Raw genomic sequence first — 27,853 nt, 5'->3', positions numbered from 1 at the left:
TTAAGGATTGTGCTTCAGGCATGAGGATTTAGGCTTAGGCCAGGCCCCTGGGCAGTGTGTTAGGCAGCCGCTGAGGTTGCTGTTACAACAGCTCTGTATACCTTTATTGACAGAAACTCAAGTTAAAAGGATTTGGTCCTCTGTGAACCCTGGTGGCCATGGAGAGTTTTTTTCCTTTTATTCATGGAGACTGTTGGAGAGCAAAAAGTCTGAGACAGTTCAGTGCCTTTGAGAGTCTGGGTTTAAACTCACGTGACAATACTGGAAAACCTACACTTAAAATCAGATCCAATGCTAGAAGGTAAATTGCTTCTTCAGAGTAAACAACAAAAAAGAGTCATCAGACTAACCTCTAGTATGTTCACCTGGGAGGTGAAATGCTTAACAGAAAACAAATTTTCACAATTATACAGATTCTGTGCTTATATTCTGGTAAAACTACTCCAGCTGGGTGTTACATTAATGAAAATGCCAGACGTGCCACTGTTGAATGTCAACACGGGAAGTAACACTTACAAGGGAGCTGAGCATGCTTAGCACTTTGTTTGAAATCAGGCCAGGCGTGCTAGGACTGTGAGGGATACTTAGCCACAAGAACAGCATCTTGAGCAATTATTAAAATGTTAAAAAAATGCTGCTCTCAATCAGTCCCTACTGATGGTATGATGCAGTCCACTGCTTATATTACTGAACAGAATGCATCCTGTATAATTGCTCCTCCCAGTAATTTTGTCTAATCATAGAAAAAACCCTGCATGGCTAAGCTGGAATATTAAAAGCATGACGCCATGGGATGGTGTAATGCTACTTGTGTGGTGTGGTAGTGAGTCAAAGTGAAAAGAAATTGGAAACAATTTCACTGGACATGGCAAAAGTTTGGCATCGTATTTATGATGGATCTGCATGTGCAAGAAATCCATTTGTCACGATGGCAGCAGGGCTGTCTGCACAGACCTACAGTTTTTCTCTGCATTGCCGAATAGGGGGCTGCCAAATAAGGGGGCTGCTCTGAGGACAGGACCTCCCTACAGCCCCCCCGTTTATCGGCAGATCCCAAATTGGACTTCAGGTATGCATTCATTTGGTTTAATCAGCGGGAGTAAAGTTATACAAATACTGTTGTTCTGATCTGCTCAGCTGTTGGATTAGTCTGAAATGGCCACTGAGCACCCAGAAGCAAACACATTTCTGACCTAAACCCTCTCCTGCCCTCACAGTGAGCACTTCCAGAATACTCATCCAGCCGCAGTTTGAAGAAACAGCCTGTTCAACGAAGGGCATGGAAACGTTAACAAACAGGTGCTAGAGGTACGGAGGACACAGATGAGTGTGCGAGTCGGCGGATGCTACAGCTGGACCCAGGCGGTGCCGGCTCTGAGCACGGACGGCTGCACCGGGCTGCCAGCCCCGCAGCTAACCTTGTACCGCCCGGCTGCAGGCACTGCAGCTTCCGAGCCTCTGTCCCTTCCACTTCCAAGAGCTGCCACAGAGAATGAACCTCATCTTCACTTACAGAAACATGTGGTTGCCATGGGGGGAATAGGAGAGAAGAGAATCTCTTAGTAGCATAATCCGATTCAACTGAGGTTCGGCTTGCGCTGAAAACAGCTGGCTTTTTGCCCAGAACAGAGAATGAACTTTACAGGATTTCGAGTGAGCGAGCCCCATCTTCAAAAGCATTCCTCTGGTAAAGCAACATGCTCCACCGGATCTCATCTGAAGACCTGTTAGACGGAGGCTGCTGAGGTACTCAGAGTAAATCGACATATTAAACACTGATATTGGCAAGAGGAAGAGTTCCTACAAACAGACATTACCGACCTGAAATCTAGAAATTAAAAAAAAAAAGGCAAATGTAATTTCAAGTATCACATCTATCTGATTTCCCTGGGGGACACTGCATAGCTTTACAACCATATTTCCCTGGTTTTGAATGTTCATCTCATCTTCACAGCTTTGTGTAAGGTTCACACAAACAGAAATATACGGAAAGAATCCTTGACAAAAATAAGTAGAGGGGAACAATAGAATGAAGAAGGTGAAATGTCACATGTATATAACTTACAAGACTTAGCAAAATTATCATGTAATATGTTTCAGAGAGACATGATCGATTAAAAAGACACTTCCTCTGAGCCTAATTCAATTTTTGAAGTGAAATATCTTTATCTTTAGAGTAAGAAATATTGAACCCACGTTCATTCCATTTCTCTTTGGGGAATCTCCCAGTATTTGAAAGAGAGAAACACAACACTATAACAAGCCTCGCCCAGGCATGAACTTCAAGTGCACTGTCTCTATGAAAAATGTATGGAGCACTGAACTTTACAGCGACTGCCATGCCTCCCTCAGCCCCTTACGTGCCTCTGGCAGTGTAAGAGCCAGGGCGTTGTTCAGAGGCGATTTTTTCTTTACACTTTTCCCAGGTCGCTGAAGACGACACCGGCCGTGCCGCGTTTCAGAGGACAAGTGTTCGGCAGCTCCCGGGTGTTCGCACACCACCGGCCAGCTGGGAAGTGCCGTGCCGCCCAGCTGTGAGCATCCCCAACACAAAAAGATAACACCCCAAAAAAGACCACCCCAAAAAGACAACTAAACACCCCTATGGAAACCGATGAGCGTTTAACGGGGCGAATATCGGGGCTCCGCCGGCGTGGCTCCCCCCTCGCCTCCCAGCGCGGAGCTCAGCTGGACGCCGGCACAGCTCGCCCGGCGGCCGGGACTCCCGCGGGACCGACCCCGCCCGCGGCCCCGGGGTCCCGGCGCGGTGTCCCCGCGGGGCGCGGGGGTCGCGGGGCGCTGCCGCCGCCGCGGGCTCCCCCTGGCGGCCCCGGCCGCGCTCGGCCGGCGGCACCGCGGCGCGCAAGGGCTCCGCCGCCGCCGCGCCGGGCTCCGAGGGGCTCCGAGGGGGCTCCGCGCCGCGCCGCGCCGGACGGGGCCGGGCCGGGCCGTGCCGCGGCAGCAGCCGTGCGCCAGGGGAGCGCGGGGCGGTGGCGAGCGGGAACAAAGGGGATCGAGGCGGCGCAGCGGCGGCGGCTCCGCCGGGGGGAGGCACCGGCTGGGCGCGGGGGGTGTGGGAGGAGGAGGAGGGTCGCCAAACTGCTGCCACTTCGTCGGCCGTGAGCGGCACTCGCTGGCGGCGGCGGCAGCATCCCGCCCCTCGCTGCATGGCAGCCCAGTGAGGGAGGGAGGAGCGGGCGAGGGTCTGGCGCTGCCCGGAAGCCGAGGGAGCCAGCGCCGGCGGCAGCAGCGCCCGCCGCCCTCTCGCCGGGATGCGCCCCGCTCTCCGCTGAGGCGCAGCCCCGCCGCGATGCTCTCCCCCGAGCGCCACCGCCACCACCGCCACCCCCCGCCGCCGCAGCCGCCGCCGCCGCCGCACCACCCGCCGCAGCCCAGCCATGTCGTGGCCACCATCGAGAACCTGCCGGCGGAGGGCGGCAGTGGCGGCGGCAGGAGCGGCATCTCCGCGCCCTCCTCCAGCGTGCGCCAGAGGATCAGGAAAGTGCTGAACAGGTGAGGCCAGGGGATGGAGCGGGGCTCTGGCGGCACGGTACGGTGCCGCTCGCCCTGGGGCGCAGGTCCCGAGGGCAGCCGTCGGAGGGGCCCCGACCCAGTCCGGCCCCTCGGCGGGGTGGAGCGGCGGGGCACGAAGGCGCCGGCGGGGCGGCTTCTCTCGGCTCGGCTCGGCTCGGCGAGCTGGGCTGGGCTGGGCTGGCAGTGCCTTTCCCCACGGAAGCCCCGGGCGGGCAGGGAGCGACGGCGCGGAGCCTCCCCCGGCCCATTGTTGCCTCCGAGGCGGCGGCGTGAGGCGCCAGCCCGCGCCCTGCCCTCCGGTGCCGGTGCCGATCGCACCTGCCGTGTCCACAGGCACAACCTCCGCAGCGGAGCCCCCGCGCCTCCCGCCGGCTCCAGCTTTCCTGGCCCGTCACGGACAGGCTCGAGGCGGTGGGAGGAGGGAGCAGGCATCCCCGCTGCCGCAGCCCGGCCGGTGGCGGAGGCGCCGCCGGGGAAGTTGGAGCGCGGGCGGCGGGCGAGAGGGCGGCGGGGAGGGGGCGGCTCCTGGGGCTCCCGGCCGGGGTCCGCCAGCAGCGGCCGGGCGCGGCCTGATGCTCCGGGGTGCCGGGTGGCGTCGTGTGGGATCTTTGCCCGGTTCCGAGCAGCTCTCGTGCCCCGGGCGCAGCGCGCTGGGGCTGCTGGCGAGAGGCGAGCCGCTCGGTTCGCGTGTGGCTCAGAGTGGTCAGTGCAAAGCTGGGAAAGCTGCAGGGTACTCGGAGTAAATTATTTCACCGAAGGCACAAGAAAACGCTGGAACCATCTTAGTTAATCCTTTACGCTCCCCTCTCTGCCGGTTGTTTCTTTTGCACTGCATTTGATTAGGGCAGAGGGTTTTACTACAAAACAGAGTCCATCCAGTGCCTAACTGGTTGCTCTTCTCCAGAAAGAGCTCCTGTCTGAAAAGCCAGCTGGAGCCATCACTTCTGCCTAATGACTCTTACGTGCTAAACAGAGCATTTGCAGCAATCGGATGGTGTCTACCAGCGTTGGCCTCATTGTCCCGGCTTTAGTTTCAGATTCGTGTAACATGGATGAGCTGCTGAACCCAGCTCTTCTAAATGGGTGTTTTAGGTTTGAAGATGAAGGTCGTTGACCCTTACAAGCTTTAAATATTAGGGAATTACAATTCCTACAAGTGTTACATTGTTAAAAATACATGAAGCTATTTGCTCTCAGAACATCCCTATTACACTCAGGTAATTAACTTAGCATTCTAGGAGGATTCCGCAAAGCTTCAGTAGAAGAGGAAATATTTATCTTTTGTTATTTGAGCATTACAAGGGTTGAAAAGAAGTTGAAACAAGTAGGAGCTGCTTCAACTCAATTACATTTTCTTGTACATATGCATTTTGCAACTCTCAGTATAGTATGATTGACTCAATTCCTCAACCCGACAGTCCAATTCATCTTACACATCCTGTGCTTGCAAGATCCCACTCTCCTTCTGCTTGGTCATCCTGAGGTGTGTGTCAGTCCTGAAACAAGATGATAGAGAAAAGATGTTTTCCCAGGGGCACCAAGAGAAATATGAAGATGTGGTGAAGAGATCAGATACAAAAGCAATAGGTTCTCCTGTGCAAGAGGAGTAGTAATGATCTCTGGGGACTCATCAAATTGACCACAGTCTTCATGGCTAGGAGGTGTTGGATTAATTTCTACAGTTTAAGTAGTTACCATGCTTATGCATGTACATGACTGAGCTGTAGATAAAGAGTCAAAATTTATTGTTCTTTATATGTGATTGTATGATTGGAATGAGAATACCTAGGTTGTGGTGGGTTTTGTTTTGTTTTGTTGGTTTTGTTGGTTTATTTCCTTTTTTTTTTTCTTTTTTAAAGGGGGAAAAGGTAGAAATTTGCTCTGGTGACCAAAGTTCAAATCTGTTCTGATTCATAAACTTGAATCTAGAAATTAGATCTCCCATAGGCCAGAAAAGCACCCTAAGGAACAGGAGCCAGTCACTTTTTTGTAATTGTGTTCTTATCTTCTCCTCAAACACGAAGCAAGAGTAAAATTTTTCCAAATAAATGTGATTTATGGAGAAGGAGAAGACTTGTTACTGAGATTTTTTAATTATTAGCCAATCCCACATTGCGTATCAATGGAAATTTTGCACGAGTTAGATTTCCTTAAGTTTCCTTCAACTTTACATGGGATCTAATGTCTCCATGTAACATCACAGCTTTCATCAGTATTTCTGTAGATACAGTGAAATGAATGCTAACACAATGCTTAAGTTTCATGTTCTATGGGAACAATAGCATGGGGGAAAGAAAAAAATATATATGCCATATCCCTAAAGAAGTAGAAAACCAGGACAAACCAAACATTGTCTTTTCCAATTGTTTTTCTCCTGAAAGAGGGTAACACTTTCTCTGTGCTATCTGTACTTCTTGGGCACCATTTGCTTGAGACCCATAAGTGAAAGGTTCTTGTCTGACTCCTTGTGTTTCTGTTTTCTGCTAGACAAAGTAGGGGATCTTCAGGCAGACATCAAAATTAAAAGGTTAGCAACAGCTGGGACTGCCAGAAACCTGCTTATGACTGGTGGAATCATAGAATGGTTTGGGTTGGAAGGGACCTTTAAAGGTCACCTAATCCAACCCCTGCTGCATTTAGCAGGAACATCTTCAGCTAGATCAGGTTGTTCAGAGTCATGTCCAACCTGACCTTGAATGTTTCCTGGGTTGAGGCATCTACCACATTTCTGGGCAGCCTCTTCCAGAGTTTCACCAGCCTCATCATCAAAAATTTCTTCCATTTATCTAATCTTTTAATTGAAAACCCTTGTCCTGCCACAAGAGGCCCTGCTAAGAAGTCTGTGCCCAGGGAGGGGACAGACTCTGGTGTGGTCAAGGAGGAAAAAGACAGCAGGAGAAAGGAGACAGACACTGGCAGAAACTGATCATTGTTTCTTTCTCACTTTCTTTGTAGCAGTTCAGTTACCCAGACATTTGCTGATTCCTCAATTGTCTTCCATGGCAACTCAGGAATTAAAATTAAACAATTAAAACAAATCAAAATTGTTTTACAAGCTTCACCTTCCAACCTCGCCTCTCTGTTCACTCAGTAGATCCCGAGGTAATAGAGAAACACTGGAACAAACCCTGCAGGGTATTTCAGAGAGAACACACTGAAAGCAGAACTGATTGCCTGTAAAAATCTATTTCAGTGATCACAGCAAACACTGCACTCTGAAAAAAGTTGTCCATAACAAGAAAGCAAATTAAAACACAAAATTGAATGGTTAGAATTATGAAGGACTGGAGATGCTCAACAAAATTATGGGATTTACTGGAATAGTTTGCATATAAATTCTGGGCTGCCAGTGATGGTGAACAGGACCTACTGCAACAGGATCAAACTTGCTGTTTTCCTTGAAGTAGTTGTGGTGCTTAGGCACATAGTTTAATGGTGGACCTGACAGTGTTGGGTTGATGGCTGAACTCAAGGATCTTGGAGGTCTTTTGCAACCTTAATGATTCTATGGTCCTTAGTTGGGAGAGGATGGCTCTGAGCTGCTGTTGCATTAAGGGGAAATGTTGTGGTGATTACATACTGCAGATGTGTTCCTGGACCTGTGACTCACACCCATGGTCCATAAATCCCATGTGCAGGGCCCTGTCTGGTACCTTCCTTGTGACATTTGCTGAGTAGGTGTCCCTGACTGACCCTGCCCTGCTATGTTGAAGGGGAGAACAAGAATAATGATGGCTGCTTGATTGCTTGCTTCCCCAAACTTCTGTGAAGCCAAAATAGGACTCCACCAACTCTATCTCCTTGTAGAGGACCACTTAATAAGCAGTGACTCACCTGCTCCTCATTGACTCCCACCTCTAGTGGGAAGACAGAAAATAAATAATGTGGTTGGAGTTCTGTAGTTCTCCGTGCCTCTGCCCCAGCACCTACGTATTTCAGAGATACCTGTTGGTGGGTCTCAGCTCACTCCATCTGGCTGTATTCCAGCACAAGAGGTGGCTTGTCTCCCTTTCTTACACTTCCTGGGTGATCTGAAGGGCAGAGACTCACCTGGCAGATGCTACCTGTGGCACCTGAACTAATTTACAGGTTGATCTTATGTTGGGAAGTCTGTCACCTCTTGAGAGGAGCTGGACAGACAATAAACATTGCTGAAACACAGGGGGAGCAGGTTGCCAAGTAATCTCTTTGGGGGATTCTTGCAAATTGTCTCCAAATGAGAGCCAACAAGTGAGATACCTGCTTATACATGGACATCATCTCTGTAGTCACGGGCAGCAGGACAGGGAGGGAAAACAAAATTTCTGCAAGCAAAATGAGTTAATATCTTTAGATACTATGACAAAGTTATTTTAGCTAAGTAAATGCGATTATTCCTGGAAACAAAAAATACTGTAGCCGTGTCAGTGAACTCAGGTCTCCAGAGAAACATCTAAGGCACTGCTATTGTATTGCTTTCCTTGACAAGGACTTTTTTAGAAAGCTGGATGGCACATGCATTTTTCTAGGTTTACCCACTTCTATCTCTTAGTGCTTCCTTAAGGAATACTAGCTGTAAAGACTAGCTGTGCCTTATCTTGCTGTTTCAAGGTTGTCTTCATGGGCTTCTTCTTGCTGGCAGTTGCTGAACGGCACTTTGTATTTCTCAGAAGTTTCCTAAAAATCATATCAGAATATTAGACACATGCTCAACTTGAATCAGAAAAAGGAATAAGAGTTATTTCAGCCATTCAGTCCCATCTCGTCTCTTAAATAGCTTTGTAGTTATGTTCTCTGCACTAGTGAATTGCCAAAGCTGTCTATGGAGCAGTGTGACTTTCTCTGCTTCTTTGCTCACTTATTTAGTTTTATCAAATAAATTTCAGCCTTGTGCATAAAGCCAGTGCAAGGTGTAATTCGTGTCTTAGGAGAAGGAAGAAAAAAATGTTTCTAATAAGTATAATTAAACTAGGCAGTGATTTATTGAACAAAATTATCTGAAAAAAAAAGCAATTTAGATTCTTTTTGAAAGAAAGCTTATCTGTTTGGGTGCAGTCTGAGTAAAACTTTAGATTTTTTAGTATGTTACTGGCCCAATTCATCCCTGATACTGGAATTGAGGAAGAGTCTGGCCCACTAGCTGACTAACTTTGAACTTGAACCGTGTGTCAAAGCTACTAACTCTTCAGAGATGGGAGCTGTTTAAATGGCACTGCAAGTATCAAAAGCTATAACCCAATGTGGTTTTTTTTTCTAATAACGTGCACCTGCATAATAAATCAGACACAGGGATTTTATGTACTAAAAAGAACTTGGAGCTGAATAATAATAAAATTGAGACAATGTGTTTTATTGCCCCAAAGCAAAAATGTCTTTCAGTTGACTGATCAGAGAGGCAAACAATAATTTATAGCATAAAATAATTTATGGCATTTTTCTTTAATGAAAAGCAAGTCAAGGATCAAACATATCATTTTTGAATCCAAGAAAAGAGTGAGTATTCATGACCTTCAGTTGCTTTGCTTTCTTCTTCAAAACAAAAGAATTTGCTTCCTTTGGGATTTTTTTTTCTTAAAAAGTACAAATAGCTCCTCAAAGTCTACCCAGAATAACAGTGACTGTAGAAAAATGAGCCCGAGCTCCATTCGGATAGCCACAGTTCTCCTTTTAGGTAAGAATATTTATACCATTCTGAAGTAAGTCAAAGAAAATGAGATCAGAGCATAGATAAAGCAACTAGGTTGGCTTTCTTGTGCCTGTTAGTATTATTCTTTCTGGTCGAGGAAGGGGAAGGTCATATCTGCCTGTAGGAAAGCATCCTGGCAGAGGATAAAGAAATGAAGTGATGAAAAATTGTCCACTGTTTCCTTTTCTCATTAGTTCACTTGTAATCGGCATTTTGTAAGCAAATGACTTCTGCAAATTAGCTATGTTCCCAATAATTTGGGTGCATAAGGAAAATACCTGTAAAATGGGAGAAAAATAGGCCCTTTCCCTTCTCCAAACAACCTATTTCAGTGAATGCATACTTACTTACTGGCATACCATAGTATATTCAAAATGCTTTGATTTGAGAACAAAGATCAGCTAAAGTACAAAAAGCTTCCATGTTGTTGATGTAGCATGCACTGGAAATCTGTCCAAATTTGGTTTCAAAGTGTCTGAGTGTCACTTCCTAACAGGTTTAGAAGCCAGGATTGGAAAGCTTTGTCCCTCATGCATTGTTTTTGCTCCTGAGAATTTGCACTTTAGGAGACACAAGCCTTGCTGGTCCTGTTCTGAAGTAGGAATTGTTTGAAGTGATGTGATATGGTAAGTGCACTGTAATCCAAACCCAACAGCCCCGGTACTGATTGGGAAAAGACTTTCCCTCGGAGGGACAATTCGGCAAGGCAGGATATGTGGGTGTCTTCTGTCTACCTATGATGTTCCAAATGCCGGTACTTACTGGGTGCCTGTCTGTAAGTGGGAATTTTTGACACTGGCTGTGCTGTGGGCTTTGGGAAGGGGTTACTGCCTCTTGAACTAGGGGGGTTTCAAAGGAGCAGCACCATAAATGGCTCCATAGAGAAAGCGGGAGGAATGGACAGAGTGGCTCTTATGGGATGGACAGAGCAGCTTTAATGTGCTAATAAGGGGAAGGCCAGATGCCAGCAGCGATCAGAAGGGCTCTTTGTGGCTCTGTCTCTTTGGAGATGGCTGGAGTCTCTGTCCTTATCGGGGTTGTTTCTGCAGGCAGAGGGAAACACTGGAGCTATTAGTGAGGTGTTCCCTTCCTTTAAGTCAGCAGATAGCCTTACAGATTAGCACTTGAATACTGATTAGGGCTAATTACCAGGAAAGCTTAGGAAAAAAGAAGTTGATGAAGAAGCTTGACATAAAAAACTAAAAATCAGCCCCCAAGCCCAACAACAACAGAAATCACATGCTCAAAGGCTTGTGAGCTGAGCTCAAACTCAGCTGAAATCACCTGTTGCAAGAACAGCTGAATGGGGACTCATAAATTGCTATGACTGTAAAGTGTGTAAGTATTGGTGGTTCTGAGATTCATGTTGTGAACTGCCTCCTCTACCTGTCTGTGCTTATTTATGTCTGTCATCCATCTAGCTGAGACTTTGCCTGAAAACATTTCAAGTTTTGAAGTCGTCTTTCAGCTTTCTCTGACTTGGTTTCTCTCATGACTTAAGAAAACATTTATTCAATACATGTTCACTCTCAGTCATCTTTCTCAGAGACACCAAACAATTGAGGTAGCAGGTTTGACTCCCATGCATCACCTTTTTCTCAGTGCAGGAGGGAGCATCCCCACAGCCTGGCCGTGCTTGGCAAGTGCAGAGGTACAGCAACACTGTGCCGTACATCTGCAAGGAGTGTGCCTGCTTTTTGGGATGTGCCATGGCACACGGGAATAACCAAATCATTTCCTAGAGGAGGTGGGTGACCCTTGATCTCACCAGAAAGGTCTGTCTACAAATGACACCATGCAGGCTCCACAGTAAAAAACAGGGACACGTATTAAGCCAGTCTTCTGTTTGTAGCCAACACAGTAACTTCAGTCCGTAATTTCACACACCCTTTGGGGTGGTGGTCACCTTTGCTTCCTCACACTGCCTGTTCCCCATGTAATGTGAGAGATCACACTCTGCCTTCAGATAGATCTGACCTGTGGCAACCTGAAGGAACTTTGGAGCTGGGTAGCGAATCTTCTCTTTGGCTATAACATTTTTCCTATCAGAAAATGTAGATGAGTCAAAACCTTGTCAAGAAGGATTTTTCTGTCTCAAGACTGCCTGCTCAGTAAGGTTTCTTGTGTCCAGTGTCACGTTGATATTGGATAGTGAAGTGCCACGACCTTCCCAAAAGCGCCTCCAAGGAGGAAGCCGCTCGGTGCAGCCAGCACACTGGCACACACACGTACACACACACACACACACTGGATAGCTGGCAAAACAGTCCGACGATGAATGAGCAGGAAGAGTCTTTGCATGGGGCTCTACAGGAGAGATTTAAAGCATCCGCACGCGTGCAAGGTTCCTGAGAAAATCCGGGCAGAACTATGGGGGGTCCAGGGTAAGGGAACCAATCGAGAAACTCTGAGGGCGTATCAGGTAACAAGGGTTGTGGCAGCCAACAAAGCCAACCAGGGGAGCAGAACTGGGGTACATTAACAGAACAGAACAGAGCATTCTGGGGGAAGCTTTTCAGTCACTGTAAGCTGGAAAGGAACCTAGGACTTATCCCACCGTAGGACTCCTTTCGCTCCTTGTCCAGCAGGCTCACCAGCCTCCACAGCCCAGACTAGATTTTTTGGGATGGAGAGTAAGTAAGACCTCATGGTAATCTGGTGATGGGAGTACTTATGTAGGAGACCATGTTTAACTCTGCTTTGCTGCATCTCTAAAGGCTGCTGTGAACACATGTGCTGTGAGGTTCCCTTGGGATGAAGAACCTCAAAAGGTCATGGTTTTGTCCTAATGCAAAACATGAGAATTTTTGAATATTGAAAGTTTAGAACTAGAGGATGCTTTTTTTTCCCCCAGCAGCTTATCTTCCAAGGCCTTTCCGGCTTCAAGGTGTTCATTTACAAAAGCACGCTATTCTTGCAACAGATTGCTGCATCTTTTTGCTGCATTACAGATAGATTAAGTAATCTATGTCCAATAACAAGACTATAACCGTAGTGTTAATTTCTACCTGTAAGCCTGTATTAGCTGATAATGGAATGAAAACAAAATTTGAAACATTTATAGTGATGGCCATTAGTTTACTTAGTCCTCTTTGGTGTTCATTTGTCAAAGAAGCTGTTGTGTGTGTCCAGAAGCTTCACTGTATGTAGTTCAGCTGCACTGATTTTAAAAGAGTGCTATCTTCTGTGCCACATTTATTCTCATTAGTTTTCTTTTCTGGCAAATTTTTTTTGATGGGAGTTGGCTTTTTCTGCTTTCCATTTGGTAGAAATGGAATATGAGTCAAGAGGGGTGTATGTGAAACATACACCTCTCTATTTCTCTTTAGTGAAATAGAGAAGAAGCCATTGGTATTGTCTGAGGGAGATACCAGAATCTGTTCTTGCTCTGATACCTCTTAATCAACTCTTTGAAGCAGAAGAGAGCTCCACAGCTCCACTCCTGGATCTCTCCAGCCTAATAACTAAAATTCTGATCCTTAATGTAGCCTTGGGATGGCTATCTCAGAGGTTTTCAGGGGAAGGGGGAGTTTGAGGGAGCTGGGATAGATTAAATGAGAGTGGTGGCTGCAAAGTAGAAGCAGGGGGAGTTCTCTCTCCTTTTTTTGAAGAAAGGAGGTAGATGTCTAACTCTTCAAGAGGAGGCCTGATGTGAGTCACTGAAAGGTAGGGGCCAAATTCTCCAAGGAGGGGTAAGGCATAAGCTGTACCCTGCCCGATGCTTTCTGGTTTTTACCAAGATTTCAGTCCTTGTCTACCCAGCCACTCTGTGGCTTTCCCAGGGTGCAGTACTATTCTGCATGGATCTTCTGGGTTTTTTTTGCTCTATGATGGTAAGACAAATGCTAGAAAATACTTATTGAAATTAAATTAATTACCTTGTGATTATTTTAAGCCCTGGTGTTTTATGGAGTTTAAATAGCTCTGTATTTCCGGTGGCTTCTGCAGCCTGCTTTGGGCCATTTGCCTTCTGAAATCTCTTCTTACTAGAAGCTGAGCACTGTAATGAACCTAAGGGTTTCTTTCCTGTTGCTCCTTTCCTTTTCTCTCTCTGCTGCTGCTGTTACAGACATGAAATGCTTTTGATTATGTTTTTTTAACTCCCTGCTGCCAGTATATTGGGGTCTGTAGGGATTGTCCTGGGTAGATTGAAAGTGAGAAAGGACAGCAAATAGCAAGTAGGCTGGGAAGAGTTGAGCAGGGAGCTGGAAAATATTTTAATGGGTATGGGATTTGATACTTGAAAGAAATAAAACTTTAATGTTGTAGATATAATTTTCATCAGGCTGGGTATGAGGATTAAGTACCCTCAGGCAGAAAAAGTTTCCAAGCTTCATGCAATATAGTGGGGGAAAAGCCATCACCCAAATATATGTAATGATTAATTAAAGTGCCTCCTTTTCCTGCATAACCTACTAGATATGCACAGGTAACTTCCAGTCAAGATTTTGGATACCTGACCTCTGCTGTCAGGTGCCTGATTTGCTGAGTGGGCTGCTTTATAGAAAAAGCATCACCATTTGCATTTTCACCATTTGCAGAAGTGCTGTCCACCTCTGGGTAGTCCTGAAGACCTTGTTCCATTGCTGCCTCCTCACATTCTTCTGCCAAAGCTGCTTTGCTTTAATTTATTGCTCACCAGCATTTTTTTGACAGTATACTTCAGGGGTTTCTCTTTGGGTCCAGTTTGTGGTGGGGGAATCACATCTTCAAAGACATTCAGTAGATTCCAGAACACTTGGAGGATTTAATCTAGAAGCACAGGGGCAAGGTGGTGTCATGGTTATCATACATGTATGAAGGCACCTCTTACTGGCACTAAAAAGGAAAATTCCAGGTTTTCTCTCATTTAAATGTAAAGGTGACAGCAGAACAACTGTTCAGCAGCAGAAATGCACTCAAGGACTGAGGCAGAGTGGTCAAGGTAAGGTGCAGTGCCATGTGATGGCGGTTGAAGGGGTGCCAGAAATGGAAGAGTAATGTTGGATTTATATTAACCAAGCAAAATCTCTGAGCTTCAGAGTTGCTCTTGCTCTAGGGAGGTTACTTGAGGTTAAGACACCAAGTAATACCCTAGTAATTCACTTGAAAATTTCTGTCTGTGACTGTGTGTAAGCATGTGAGATGTTTTAGTTACCAAAAATCAACTTCCCATCATAAATAAATAAATTCTAGCACATTCCAACTTGTAGAAGAATTTCTGTTAAATTTGATGTCTGAAATTGTTCATACATATTGATTTGGTATGCATTACTGTGTTAATGGAACTTATTATTACTCAGCTAGATTAATTTATTAGATTTATCCCTACATTACAACCTATAGCTGCATTGAGACATGAGCCCACAGAATCAATACCAATTTCTTTTCTCATTTATGAATGTTCTTACTAACATCCAAAACACTCTTACACTCAAGAGTATTTAGCTGCCATTTATTGTGAAGCATTACACTCCGACAATTTTAAATTTGTCTTTTTTCTTTGTCCTTTAATGATTATTTTTTTCCATTTATGTGGGCACTTGTTTGATCAAAATGCCATGCATCAAGCATTAAATGAGTCATGATCATAATACAGTCATTGGGACTAGCAGCAACTTAGGTGTGCAAAATTAGGGCTTTGAAACCAGACCTAATCTTTGAGATGCGTTTTGGCTGCTGTTCCGTGTGGCAGGCCCAAAATGGGAGAGGGAACAAAAGTACAAATGTAACTTATCCTAAGCTGCCTGCCAAATGTAGTGTATTTGCATGTTTTTCTTTGAGCAGCAGCCATGCGTGCATTTATCTTTCAGAAGCAGCAGTGTTTGGCTGAGGAGCAGTTGCAGAAACCAGCTGAAATGGGTAACTGATGTGGAGCTCATCCACTTGCTTCCAGAGCTTGAGCTGTTGCAAGCTCATGGTGGGAAGTGAGAGAAGTGGGGTCCAGGAGAAATATGGGGTAAGAAAGGTATTTGATCACCTCTGCCTCTGCTGCAGTTCAAGGCTGGTAGGCAATGCTGATGGTGGGGAGAGACAAATCTTCAGACAGTCCTAACACCAGCATTTCTGTTCCCATCACAGCTCCAGTGGTGCTTGGGGATAATGTCCTTCCTTCCTCTGGCTGGACCAGAAATGTTCTGTAACTCTCAGGAAGAGAACTCTAGAGAATGGTTGGTCTCAGCCCAGCGTTTAAATGCAATTCTAAGCAGCTCACCAAACATTTATGTGGAGAAATCTCCAGCAGCTGCATAGACACAGAGATAATGTTTCACCCTGTGGCCTGTAAGGTGAAACTCTGTAGAAGTCACTCTTCTCCAGTCTTTCCTTCTTCTTTTCCAGAAAAGGTTGCTGTATTCACTGAGTATACTGCTTATCTGATTAATTTTTGGCTTCTATTTAACTGTTGCTGCTGTAGCTGCTGCTTGTGCACCGCTGCAGTTACTGGGTATTAAAAGCTCAAGCCTGATAAATGAAGTACAGCATGCACAAAACAATCAACCAGGTGATAAAGGCAAACTGAGGGAATAAAAATCACCCCCAAAAATATCATACTATAAGTATGATACAGAAGTAGGCATCAGAGTTAAAAAAACGGTGAGTTGCCCCATGAATACTGTCTGCCTGATCCAACTGTGGGATTTGGGACCAAAGCCAGAGCAGGGTGATTTGTGTCATCCTCACTGTGCATGGCTAAAAGTTACAGGACAGCTGGTGGACAAAATGTATCTTAACCAACTTGTGCAGTGCAGGACAAGGAGGGGTGGGCTTTTGCCTGTTTTGTTTTCAGGAGAAGCTGCATTGCAGCAGCAGATGAGGGGAAGTACTGTGATTTAAAGGACTTGGAGAGAAGTACATACAGTAGCTCCTGATTTACAGTTCAGAATTGGACACCAATTGGTTTTTTGGCCCTGGGCGAATCTCTCAACCTCGCTGGGTCTGGTTCAGCACCTGTAAAATGGGGACAATTAAACTTAACTACCTGGAAGAGTTGTTGATTAGTTAATGCTTGTAAAATGCTACACAGTGCTATAAAACAGAGCACAGTACTCAGAAGCATCTGGTTTGCAGTTACTATAGTGCTTCTCTGAAACTTTATGGGCAAACTTTGCCAAGAAACAAAATAATTAATGTGTGCAGTACATTGTAGGCATTGGGAGATGAGGGACAGACAGCTTTTCAAAGGTAACTAACTTTCCTGAGGGTACCTCCTGTCAAAATACAAGAGGAGGTTTCCCAACAGCACCTGAAGTGGCCTAGCACTTAAGACAGAGTCAGGTGAATTTGAGGCTGCAGAATGAGGCTGTGGCAGGTGGCAGAAGAGCTCCTTGCTCCACTCCTATCTTCTTGTTCATATTCTTGACCCTGTCCCCAGCTTCTTCCCTCTTTGTTGTGCTGGTGGAACTGTTTGCACAGTGGCATGGAAAAACAGGTTGGTGGTTTGATTTAGATGGGGAAAAAAAAAGGGAAAAAGTTTCTGCTGTTGTTGGTTTGTATTTCCAGATGGATCTTCTCTCCAGTGTAGTTCATCCTGTGGCTACACACACATGGACAAAGAGACTGGTACATGGGTGAGAACAAGTGGAGTCTGGGGCAGCTGAAACTCTCCTGACACATCTCATCCTGGAGATGATCCCACGAACCATGTTACCCAGACACAAAAATGTTGCCATCACAGAGCTTAGAAGGTGTGTTAGCGAGCTAACCCTTTTTCCTGGCTCCAGAGACAAGTTACACTGATTTCATTGGAGACGTGTATGGCAGCAGAGAGAAATAATTTGGTGAAAAGCTGATCCTGGCTGAAGCTCATCACATTGTATGTGAAACTCTGCTAACAAAAGGGAAGGAGCTAAGAATGTGCTAGAGATAAGCTTGCAATAATTTCTGAGATTTGCATCTTGACTATTATTTGAGATATTTACAATGTGAATATGTGCACTACATGAATAATGCACGTGCATACACATGTTGATTTGGTTTAATAGGAGACTTAAACAGAAGCAGTGATGGAGGGAAGAAACCATTTCCAAATCCATCACTCCTTCGTTGATGCCTAGAAATTGTTGAGAGGGTCACAAGTTACCTCGTGAAGATTCAACTTCTCAGTCATTTCACAGAGCTAGGTAAGATAAACATGAGCTAAGGCTGAGGAATGAGTTTGTTCTTAGCAGAGCATCATGAACTGACAAAAGGAGGTTGCACTCCTGTCTCTTCCCTACTCCTGGCCAAATTGCTCCTTCTGCTTTTGCTAAGCCAGGTATGGTTTCTGTCACAGGCAGATCACTAAAATCACAGATCATTAACCTGGCTGAAAAAGGTTGCTGTTGTAGCTGGGTTTTTTGCAAACATTTGATAAGACTAGCCTGGACTGATGATGAAAGAAAGGAAGGAGGCTGTGAGCAGGGAGCATAGAGGAGCAAGAACAGAGGAGGTGAAAACAGGGATGGGAGGTAAAAGAAACTGGAAGGAAGGACAGGAAAGTATATCTTTCTATGGTCCCAAGTTTTTATTTGGCTCATCTGTGTTGTAATACTATGTCTGAGCTAACTGGTTATTGCCAAAGTCCTCAGCTTTCCTCCTGCCCATGCTGTCCTGCTGTCATGGGTTAGCAAGCATAGTCTCAGGAGTGATGTTCTCGCAAAGGAGTGCTTACAGCTTCCCCCATGACCTAACAGAACCTATCAGTGGCCAGTTTGAATATGGACAATTCTTTAAGCCACTTAAAGTTGTGACCGCCTCTGTGATCCACACTTAAGAATAGACAAACTCCCCCCCAAGCTCTCTCTCGTTTCCGGCGCTGGGACAGGTGGGCCCTGAGTGGGGGCCAGGCCGGGCCGGGCCACGGTCATCCTGGAGCCATGGGCCCTGTTCCACCTGCGGAACCCCCCCACAGCCTTGCTGTGGGCAGCAGGAGCAGCTTGGCTCCCCCTCCCCCCCCTCCACTGTGATAAGCCACATTCCAGCTGCAAGACTGAGGTGAGATTAACCCTTTTAGTGCTATGAAGAGCTGAAAACCTGAGGGAAGAGAGAGAGGAGATGCTTAAACCTGAAATTCTGTTGTGAAGCTATGATATATCAGAGTATCCCGTTGTAATTTCATGAAGATATGGGGGGTGGAGTGTTCAACTCGTAAGCAAAAGCACCTGCGCTGAGATAGACAGATGCTGATGCAGCTGTAATTTCATGAGAAGTTTGGACAGGGAGAGATGGAAGCGATGAGGACTTTGGCTCCAAATGGGAAAGGAGAAAACTTCAGTTCCTAGAGATGCTCCCAGAGATAGTCGTAAAGATGAAGATGAGGAAGACCCTTTGCTCCCAGGGAAGGAGAAGGGCCTCTGTTCTTAGAGATAAAATGCTCCCAGAGATGGGTGAAGAGAACTTTTCTTTCTGAATGGCTCAACCTTAAAATTGTACCCCAAAAACTTCAAGAGTGGACCCTCGAAAGCAGCTGTGGGAAAAGCTGCAAGTCGGGGGAAGGGACTCACATCGCAAGCAGAGAGACTCCTCTTCCTAAATGGACTGAGCAGGGTTATTTGGGAGTGGGTGGCTGTCTCGTTGTGATACTGTTTTCATAGCAGGGGCAAGAGAGACTCCTCTTCCTAAATGGACTGAACAAGGTTATTATGGAAGTGGTAAACAGACTGAACATCTCAAGGGTTGTCTTTTTACATTGTCAGTGGGAGAAGGGAGGAAGGTGGGGGGAGAAGAGTTCTGAAGGTGTGGTATGATTTTTTTTTCCTTCCTTCTTTTAGGTCTGTTAATAAACTTCTTTATATTCTTTCAAGTTTGGTGCCTGCTTTGTGTTTGTCCTAATTCTTATCTCACAGAAGGTAAACAGTAATGAGTATCTTGGACCAAACCACTACACTAAATTGGTGTTTCTGCCCGGTTACAAACCCAACCTGCTACACCTGCCTTCTCCATTGTGACAAACCCTAGTGCTGATGTTCCTGAAAAGATGAACACATGTGAGACCTGTTGGGCATTGACAGCTGGTAAACAATCAGCTGTAGCCAATTCCTCACTCAGGTGGGGGGGAAGTAGTGTCAGTATACGCAGAAAGGAAAAAGAAGGTTGCCAGACAACAGGTAGCATGACTCTGAATGCAGCTTGTGGAAAAATGTGTGCTGTTAGACCTGTAAGTACTTGCTGTTGGAGGTGATGGTGGAGGTGTGATCCAGCCCTAAAATGACAGTAGTCTTCTTTGTTACAGGTTAAATTTACTTATTTTTAGGTAGGCCTGAATTCAGTGAGGATAGGCAGTTGTAGAAAACCTTGGTATAAGCATGCTCTGTGTTTCCCTGTTGCTACAAAATGGAAGGGGAGCCTTATCCATGAAGCAGTTTTTTTTCACAGTAACTGAAAGAGGAGACACATGTTCAGCAGGTCTAAAATCATTATATCTGGTGTGCAGCAGTGCTCCTGTGGGCTTTGTGACTCACTTCTGCCTCTCTGCCAAGGTGTGCAGTAACTTCTTTGCTGTGGCTGGATAGAAAAATAGCTAAATCAGTGATGGCCAAAATCGGTGGCCGCTGAACTGGTTTGTCTCAGTTTCTGTGATGGCATGTGCTGCATTCTCCTATAGTACAGTGTGAATAGCTGTTTTTATTTGGCTGATGTGTTCTTAGAGGCTTATTGCTATTTCTTTCTTCCTGGAGCCAGCAGCCATGCACAAGCTTTCCCAAAACTGTGCCTCTGAGCTGCAATCCCATAGCCTCAGTTACCAAAGTAATTTTTTAAGAGCAAAATATCCACCAATTTGGGCACCTTGGGAGTGGTCAGAAGATTGTACTGATAGAGTTTTCTGGAAGCACTTCTCTGTTAGTCCTGCTTGCCAAATTGATCCTGTATCCTCCTAGCTGTTATATTTTGACGTGCAGTACTGTTGTATAGAAGTGCTGCACAGTTCCAATGTATCAGTTTACAACAATTTCTTCTCTCCTGAAGCAGGCTCTGTTGTATTTAGAACACCAAAAGCACAGGTAAGGAGGAAAAAGGGAATGATCATGTTCAGACTGGGAAGGTGTCTATTAGTAGGAGTACAGGCTCTGTTGATTTTTAAAGAAAACAGAATAACAACACCTCACCCCTCCCACCCCCCAGAAAAAAAAAAAAAAAAAAAAAAAACCAACCAAAAAAACAACAAAGCAAAACCACACAAACAAATACGACCAAACCCAGCAACCTTGCTACAATGCATTATACAGCAATTCGTGTTTTGATACCAAAATGAATGAGCAGGAAGCTAGGGAAGAGCCTAGCTTCTGCCAGTGTTTGAATCCCACTTGTTGGGAGTGGAGAAACGTAACACAACAAAAACCCCCATCTTACTACACCTGTCTGTGTTCAAGTATGCTTCTGTGGCATAGAAGTAAATTATCATGGAGGGAAGGACCTGCTTCTTGCTGTTTTCGTGTTTCCTGATGACCATGACTCTGCTCTGATCTTAGGTAGGCAAAGATGGCCAATGAACTAGCCTGCGGGTGTGCTGTGGTATAACCACATTGGCTGTTTTTAGAAACTCAGTCATGCTGATGTGCTGAAAGAGGTGGGAAATCAGTTTTGTATGAAAGGCTTATGGTACGAGTAAAGAAATACATCATCAGAGCAGGAAAAAGTAGTACATCAGTTCTTAAGATGAATTCCTAGCTGGACCCCAAAATACATGATAACCCCCCATTTTGTTTCCTTTGCCTGTCAGACTCTCTCCTTTCCCCCCAGCATGCAGCCTCCCTCCACAGCCACAGCAGCACCATGGTTTCAATATTTCCTGTAAAGGAAGGGGGAGTAAGGGGAGAGTCCCCCATGCCTGGTTAAGAGGGTCTATTGTAGAGGATTAACTGTGCCCAAACAATGAAGCCCCTCGAGGAGCCCGTTACCCTTTTGAGATGCGTGTGTGGGTAAGAGGGCACACTGCTGTCCCTGTATCCCAGCCCAAGTGCGTGAGGTTCGATGCCCTGGTTGCTATGACAATTAATCGCGTCTTTTAAGGGCTGGTGTCGACTACAGATCCCTGTAAATTGCCTGAAAGACTAGTTAAAGCTGCTCCTTAGGCACTTGTATTTGCTTTTACCCCAAAAAAGGGGATGGAGAGGTTTTCTTCTTCCTATTCATAAAAAAAGCCAGAGTAACTTGGTATATGCTTTTAGACTGGCTTTCACTTTCCTGAGCATGATGAGACATGGAATTTTTCTGAAGAACAACTGCAGAATAGACAGGGATGTGGTCCCTTCCAGCTCTGTGCATGTAGTCTTCATGTGACCAGCAGCTTATGCATGCCTGGGGAATGTAAGAAGTATAGTCTTCAGGAGGTGTGCATGAATTGTTTTGTGTTTGTTTTTACTGGAAGGTTTGCACTAGGCAATTAATGTGTATGTCTTTGGCTTTTCTTTGTATTTTAAAAAAGAACAACAGGGAATTACTGTGGTGTACCAACCTACAGCAAGACTCCACTCTGTATTCGCCTGTTTGCCTAGGAAATGGGAGAGAAAGAGATGTTTCCCATGCTGTTAATCCAGAAACCTGAACTGTAGTGAATGCAAATATTCTTAAAAGTGTTCCTGTAGGTTAAAGCCCTGTTCATTGGAAAGGGAGTCCTAACTCCCTCAGTACATTATTAGAATGGTTGGAAAAATATGTCCAGAAGTTTGAGAAGGTTTTTTTCTTCCTTGAAGGCACTAAAGTCTCTCCTACCTTTAATATTGCTTCTCAGGAAAGAAAAAACCACCAAAACCAAAGCCCATGAAGGGAAACAAGTTTAAAGGGATAAGTTATCAAATGCACAATATTCTCTCTTAAACTAAAGGGGAGGTACGATTCAGCACAGTCTCTCTTTTTTTAATGAATGTCACCTTGATACAAACACATTCTTATACACAACATATGTCTGAGGAAACCTACAATTACTGGAGATAGTGGGCAAGATGTTGGCATTGTTTGTTGTGTCACATCAGAGTCAAATGTGCTAAAATATATTAGGTAACTGATTATCAGAAATACTGATAGCTGTGTGCACTTAGTGCATGCTATATATCCTAGTTTTGGGTGACTAATTTAGTCCCACTGGTCACAGAGATATGAATGTAACATCTACAGGACCATAGGTGTACAATATTGGCTTGCTTTACATTTGTAATTTCAGTACTTGAGGAGCATCAGGCACTACTGTTGATAATTAAGCCGTGGCTGAAGAAATAGTCGTGTTTCATCTTTTGTATGGCAAATTACTATGATCTTTCAGAACTTCTCAAGCTGGAGCAGCTACAGGAGAAGTAATCAAAATGGACCCAACCCCCAGTGTATGGCTCCGCAGCCATTACTTCTTTCCCTTTTCAAAGAGTTTTAAACTGGGAGTGTGCAGTATTGCTGCTCAAGGCCTGCAGGCTAAGGTCTTGTTTATTCAGTTTGTATCCTCCAGGATCAGCTTTCCTGTGTGGAAAAACAAGAACCAGTTAAACATCAGTACAATCCCTCCCTTCCTTCCTTTTTATGGTGCCTGTGTAAAACCCTTTCTCAAATCTACATTCTTTCTGGTCAGCACAGGACTATGAAAGGCCCCAAGACAGGTGGTGTTTTCCAGGTAGTACCTGTCAACTTACTAGTAGCCCTGGAGGTACTATTCTGAGAAGAAAATAACATTCTCTGGCCTTGCCTTGCCACTGACAGTCAGAGCCCCCTATTAGCATCCAGAATGAGAGCTTGCAGGGGATGTGAGAGAGAGCAGGTTTCAGTTCCTGCCATACTTGTAGTGGCGCTGCATCAAGGATGATTATGATCCAGACAAAGACCTGAACTTTTGTATGCCCACACCCATGCTGCTGCCAGTACTATCAAACTGTAGCCTCTTGTTCCATTTTTCCCATGAAACTCTGTTCAAGCCAGTATCTTTTAATTTTTTTTCCAATAAAATGTGTTTGGGTTTTTTTCCCCCTTAATGCAATGTAATGCTGCAATGGGGTTCTTGCTTCAGGCAGCATATGTGAGCAGTGCTGAATACATCAGTGGGATTACACAGGCCCTGGTGTTGTGCAGTGCATCCTATTCAGCCGTCACTGTGCATCCTTACAGAAGTCCTGAAACTTCTTTTCTTCCTCCTGCATCCACTGCAGTGCCAGGACTCCCTTTTGTGGAAATGGTGGGCCAGGTTCTTGGGCTTTTCTTAGGTGCCATTCCTCCAGGTTGCAGTGGGATTGTAGCGGGAGGCTGATGAAGACTGGGATGAGATAGGCTACTGCGATGGCAGAAAGCTGAGACTGCTCTTCAGCTGCACGATCTTGAAGCCCAGCAGAGTGGTATATAACAGCTTCTTTACCTCTGCTGGCAATGCAAGAAGAAACTCACTCTTGTTTGATACCCCCCTGAGTTCTCACTACTAAAACCCCTGGGTTCTTGCCACTTTAGGGCCACCAGACAACTGTCAGGAGCCACCGTGGTGCGTGGCGGGAGCTGCTGCCGCCCGTGTGTCACTGCTGCCAGCCGTGGCCCTGCTCCACTCCCGTGGGGTGGCTTTTGCACAGAGCCCTGCAGCACTGTGCCGGCTCCGTCTGCCCTGGGAAACAATTTTATTTTATTTTTGTCTTTTTAATTCTTTGACTTTTGTGAAGCACTAGTTACTTGTCCCTTTTCACCTGCTCCCCGTGTGGCTGCTGTTCCCTTCACCCCTTCACCTGCAGCTTCCCTTTCATTCTTCTCCCCAGCCTGGCTGTCTCTTTTTCTTGCCCTTCCCACAGAGGAAGATATTCTTAGGCAAGGGTCAGATGCTCATGTCTCTTGGGTAAAGTACTTCAGGATTCTGAGACTGAAATAGCACAGTGGTTTTTGGTGCCTGCTGGGAGGAGTCACTAGCCTGTATCCTCTCCCCCAATTTCTTTGAGCTCTCATGGAGTTGTTTGGCCCTACTTAAGTGTGCAGGCTTGCAGAGGCTCTGAAAAGCAGAAGTGAGCTAGGTCTGTTTTCCCATGGCTTTAATCTGTTTAGAATGTCTCATAAAAGCTACATGTCTAATTAAAAATAAATGCAAACTTGCATTAAGATTTGATTTTTGGGATTGAAATTGTTTGATGTGGCAACCATTGGATTGCAAATGATGTCTTTGTGGCAGCAGCCTCACTTGTCATCACACGCAGGGCTTTGCATTCCTGTTCTGGCTTCTGCTCAGGGCTATGGATTTTCCAGCTGCAGAGAAAATCAGGTGAGGCACAGCACCTCCTCTCGTGGAAGAGCAGTTTTAACATAACAAGAGTATATGTAAAACCAGCTATTTGTAGCTGGAAAGATTAATGCTGTAGTGGAATAATTACAATGCAGTGGTATGAACAAAGAAAAAAGCTTCTTTAGTTTTCACCCATGTTCTGACATGCAGTCTCTGCCTTTTGAGGAAGGCATTTCCCACTTATGGCTTTCCCTCTTGGATGCAAACACTAGCCCTACATCAGGAGACTTGGACTATTTAATGAAAAAAACAGGAAAGATATTTATAGATGCTTCTAATTTGTATTGTAAATACTGGCTGGCAAGGAGAGCAAGAGGCTAGAAAGGCCATGGTGCAGATACAGGAGAGTCTCTTCCATCTCTCACTGCAAGCTCAGAAAAACATAAAAGGGCAATGTAATTGGGATGCTGTTGAATTATGTATAATATTGGCATCAAGTTCTCTATCAGTTTAATTTTGGTAATGCTTTCTTTCTTGCCAACAGAACAGTCTCTGTAAATAAGCTGCCTCCTTGTTTGCTTGTATGGCCTGATTATATACAATTATCCCTTGACTGCTATGACTTCTTAAATTAATAGTGAGCTCAGCTGGGTAGGTATTCTAGGATTTCATCTGAAATATTCATTGCTTTAACTGACCACATAAATGCACGTGGTTCAACCCCAAAACCAGGAAAAGCCATTCTGCTGACAGCTTCACTGCCTTCCCTCAGTTTGTTTACCACTAGAAACACTTGTCACAGTAAGAATGACCTCCATGGTTTTAAATAGAATTTTACCTCTTAACAGAGGTAAAATTGAGAGTATACTACAAACATAGTACTTCTAGAGCTTTTACATTTAAAAGTTGGCCTGGTAACAGTAAAACAAACCTGGGCCTTGGATCCAGATGTGTCTGCAAGAGCATTTTTTTTTTTGCCTACTTTGCAGCACATCCACATCCTTCTTAACTTAAGGAAACCTCTGTTCCATGCCTCAGCTCCACGTCTCTGAGGCATTTTTATCTTTACTGCTTAAGAGATGGAACACAATTTTCTCCCTTGTCAGAGGGAAATAGCCATCTACAAATGTAGTGGTTTGGCCGTGATATGACAGACTAATATGTGTATTCATAAGCCCAGATAAACTAGATTGGGATTCAGATTTCAGGGTACAGAAATTTTCTGCAGACTGTTATTTGAACAAAGAGACAACAGTTGGCAAGCTAATGCAATTAATGAATCTGAAATTTTAGTTTTAAATATTTGGAAAAGGTTGTCTTCAGCATATAGAAAATAAATATCAGTATGGAGCATGTTAGGAAAACGTGTTTTGTAGTGAAATTGCTTGTGTTTGGCTCTACAGAGCTTGGAAAAATCAACACTTGCATCTTATGTGGTGTTTGAAGAAGGTAAAAATCAGAATATAATTCTCCATTGTTTTGGTTTCTATGTGGGGTGGTGTGGCATACTCATGAAAACTAGCTTCAACACAAAATTTGCCTGTTCATCGTGTGCTATAGTAAGAAGCTTAACACAAGATTTATTAACTTCCTAAATAAAATAATACTTCTCTATATTTTGAGTTGAATTTTGGTGGCTGATCTAGAATAAAAATTAGCCCTAAGATACATTGAAAGAGATTTGTACCCTCCAGTATGTCAAAGATTTATTTAGCCCCCCCAAAGCTCCTTAGTTTTTAATTACCTTTTCTCCTTGCTCCCTTCACTAGAAGTTTTTGTGATATCATCTTTTTCGATGAAATCCTAGCTCTGTGTTGTCTTGCAGTGTGCTCTTAGAAAAAAAAAAGATTATATTTATTTTTGCGTAGAGACACTGAAGGATGTGAAAGAACATGTACTAACTAACCTTATGTGCTTACTTATGTGTTTTAATTTTTAAGGGACAAAATCTGAAAGTCTTACTTCTTTCTGTGCTGTAGCAGAAGGCTTTTGGGATATCTCAAAAAGGACATAAAACGAATAGGATAGATACAAAAACTAGGTAGTAGAAAATAGGATTCGATTGAGGTATCTTATTTGTATGTGGACTAATCTTTCAGAAGAAGAGATATCATCCAAACTAAATCATAGAAAGCCCTCCCAAACCCATTTGGAGGAAATAATTCTCTGCTGATGGGAGGAAGAGAGAGGTACAGATGATATAAAACAACATTTGTAGCTGTGGTATCGATATTTTTTTTTTAGCTCTTTGTCAAAACTGCAATTTTGGAGTTACTAAAGAGAGGGATGAAGGATCTGTATAAGAAGCATCAGGTCTAAATGTGACCGTAGTGTGCTATTTTCTTCTTCCCTTGGCACAGGGGTATAATCTGTCACAGGCATCCTCCCTGTGCCCGGGGCAGGTACAAGGCGCTGAGCAGCGGGCTCTGGCTGGCCCCCCAGAGATGCCCGCCTGCCCTTTCCCTGGAGCCGTGATGGGGATCAGGGTGTCATCCCCGCCCGGGCTGGCCTCCCCTGCAGGGGTTTCCCATGTCGGGGAGCGGAGCGGGGCTGCCCTTGGCGGCTGCTGCCGGCTGGGAGAGCGCGCATGGGAGCGGGCGCCGCTCGGCTGCCCTCCTTTGATGTGCTGCTGGGCTGCTTTCAGCGGCGCAGCCTCCTGGACCCTCCTTTGTGGCACCTAAACTGCGATAAAAGCCTCAATGAGTGTCCCTCCGCTAGGCAACGCGGGGAACAGCGCCTGGAATCCGCTCGGTTCATTGATAAAACCCGAGCTGAAAGAATGGCGATGCCTTTGTGCGAGTGCATCCAGGCCTCTGCAGCGGGCTGGCCGCCGCCAAATTCCGCTGCCCCAGCCCTCTGTCGCTTAATCGGAGCTGCTGGGAAGTTGCCTCTTAGGACTCGCTCTGGGGTTTTAAATCTCTTGCGTTAAAGTGATGCATCCTCACAAAACACTGAGTGAACTCAGGGGCCCTTTAGGACTTTTCCATAGAGTTGTGAGCATTGGGAAGCAGAAACATAGCAGAGACCCGCTGCACGAGGAAGTGAATCAGCGTTTTGTAGCTGCTTTGGAAGATTAAATAAAACCCAACAGACAAAAAGTAGTGCATTGTTTGTTTGGTTTTTTTACCCCCGAACACAAATGTGAAACAATGGCAATGTCCTGGTGGGCCAACAATAAATGAACTGAGTGTGAGGTACAGGTTTCTTTGCCTACCAGCCTGAGAACAAATACTGCCTCTAGAACAAGTGGGTGAAATTCGACTTAATTAGCAGAGAAGCGCTGTCTTGAGGTCTCACTCTCCCCACTCTAATTATTGTTTCTTATGGAAGCCCCAGTTGTGCTCCAAGGCTGTGAATGAGTGGAATTTTTCTTCCAAAGCAGATATCTAACTGCTTGGCTATGGATGGAGAGTTGCATGTCTTTCAAATTACCACACAAACTCTCAACATGTGATAATTTTCTGAGGTTTACAAGTGGAACTCTTAAATTAGTTTGTGATTTAAAAGGAGTTTTAGATTTTGCTCCT

At 45.1% G+C, this 27,853-nt stretch overlaps 1 protein-coding gene across 2 annotated transcripts in view; it reads left to right on the top strand.

Moving 5' to 3' along the window:
• The first annotated feature begins 3,306 nt into the window (after positions 1–3,306).
• The window catches only part of SLC35F1 (solute carrier family 35 member F1), a 233,670-nt gene continuing 209,123 nt past the window's right edge, over positions 3,307–27,853 (top strand). Inside the window, exon 1 of one of the 2 annotated variants that reach the window (XM_069010912.1) lies at positions 3,307–3,513. In XM_069010912.1, the coding sequence (XP_068867013.1) occupies positions 3,311–3,513 (203 nt within the window). In that variant the 5' untranslated portion in view covers positions 3,307–3,310. Of the gene's footprint in view, positions 3,514–19,237; positions 19,314–27,853 lie in introns of those variants that run through there. The other variant, XM_069010913.1, reaches the window with a different exon arrangement.

The sequence above is a fragment of the Aphelocoma coerulescens genome, chromosome 3 (genome assembly GCF_041296385.1).
Source record: "Aphelocoma coerulescens isolate FSJ_1873_10779 chromosome 3, UR_Acoe_1.0, whole genome shotgun sequence".
NCBI classification, from domain to species: Eukaryota; Metazoa; Chordata; class Aves; order Passeriformes; family Corvidae; genus Aphelocoma; species Aphelocoma coerulescens.
The sequence above is the reverse complement of the archived record's forward strand: the minus strand, read 5'-3'. Positions and strand labels throughout refer to the sequence as shown.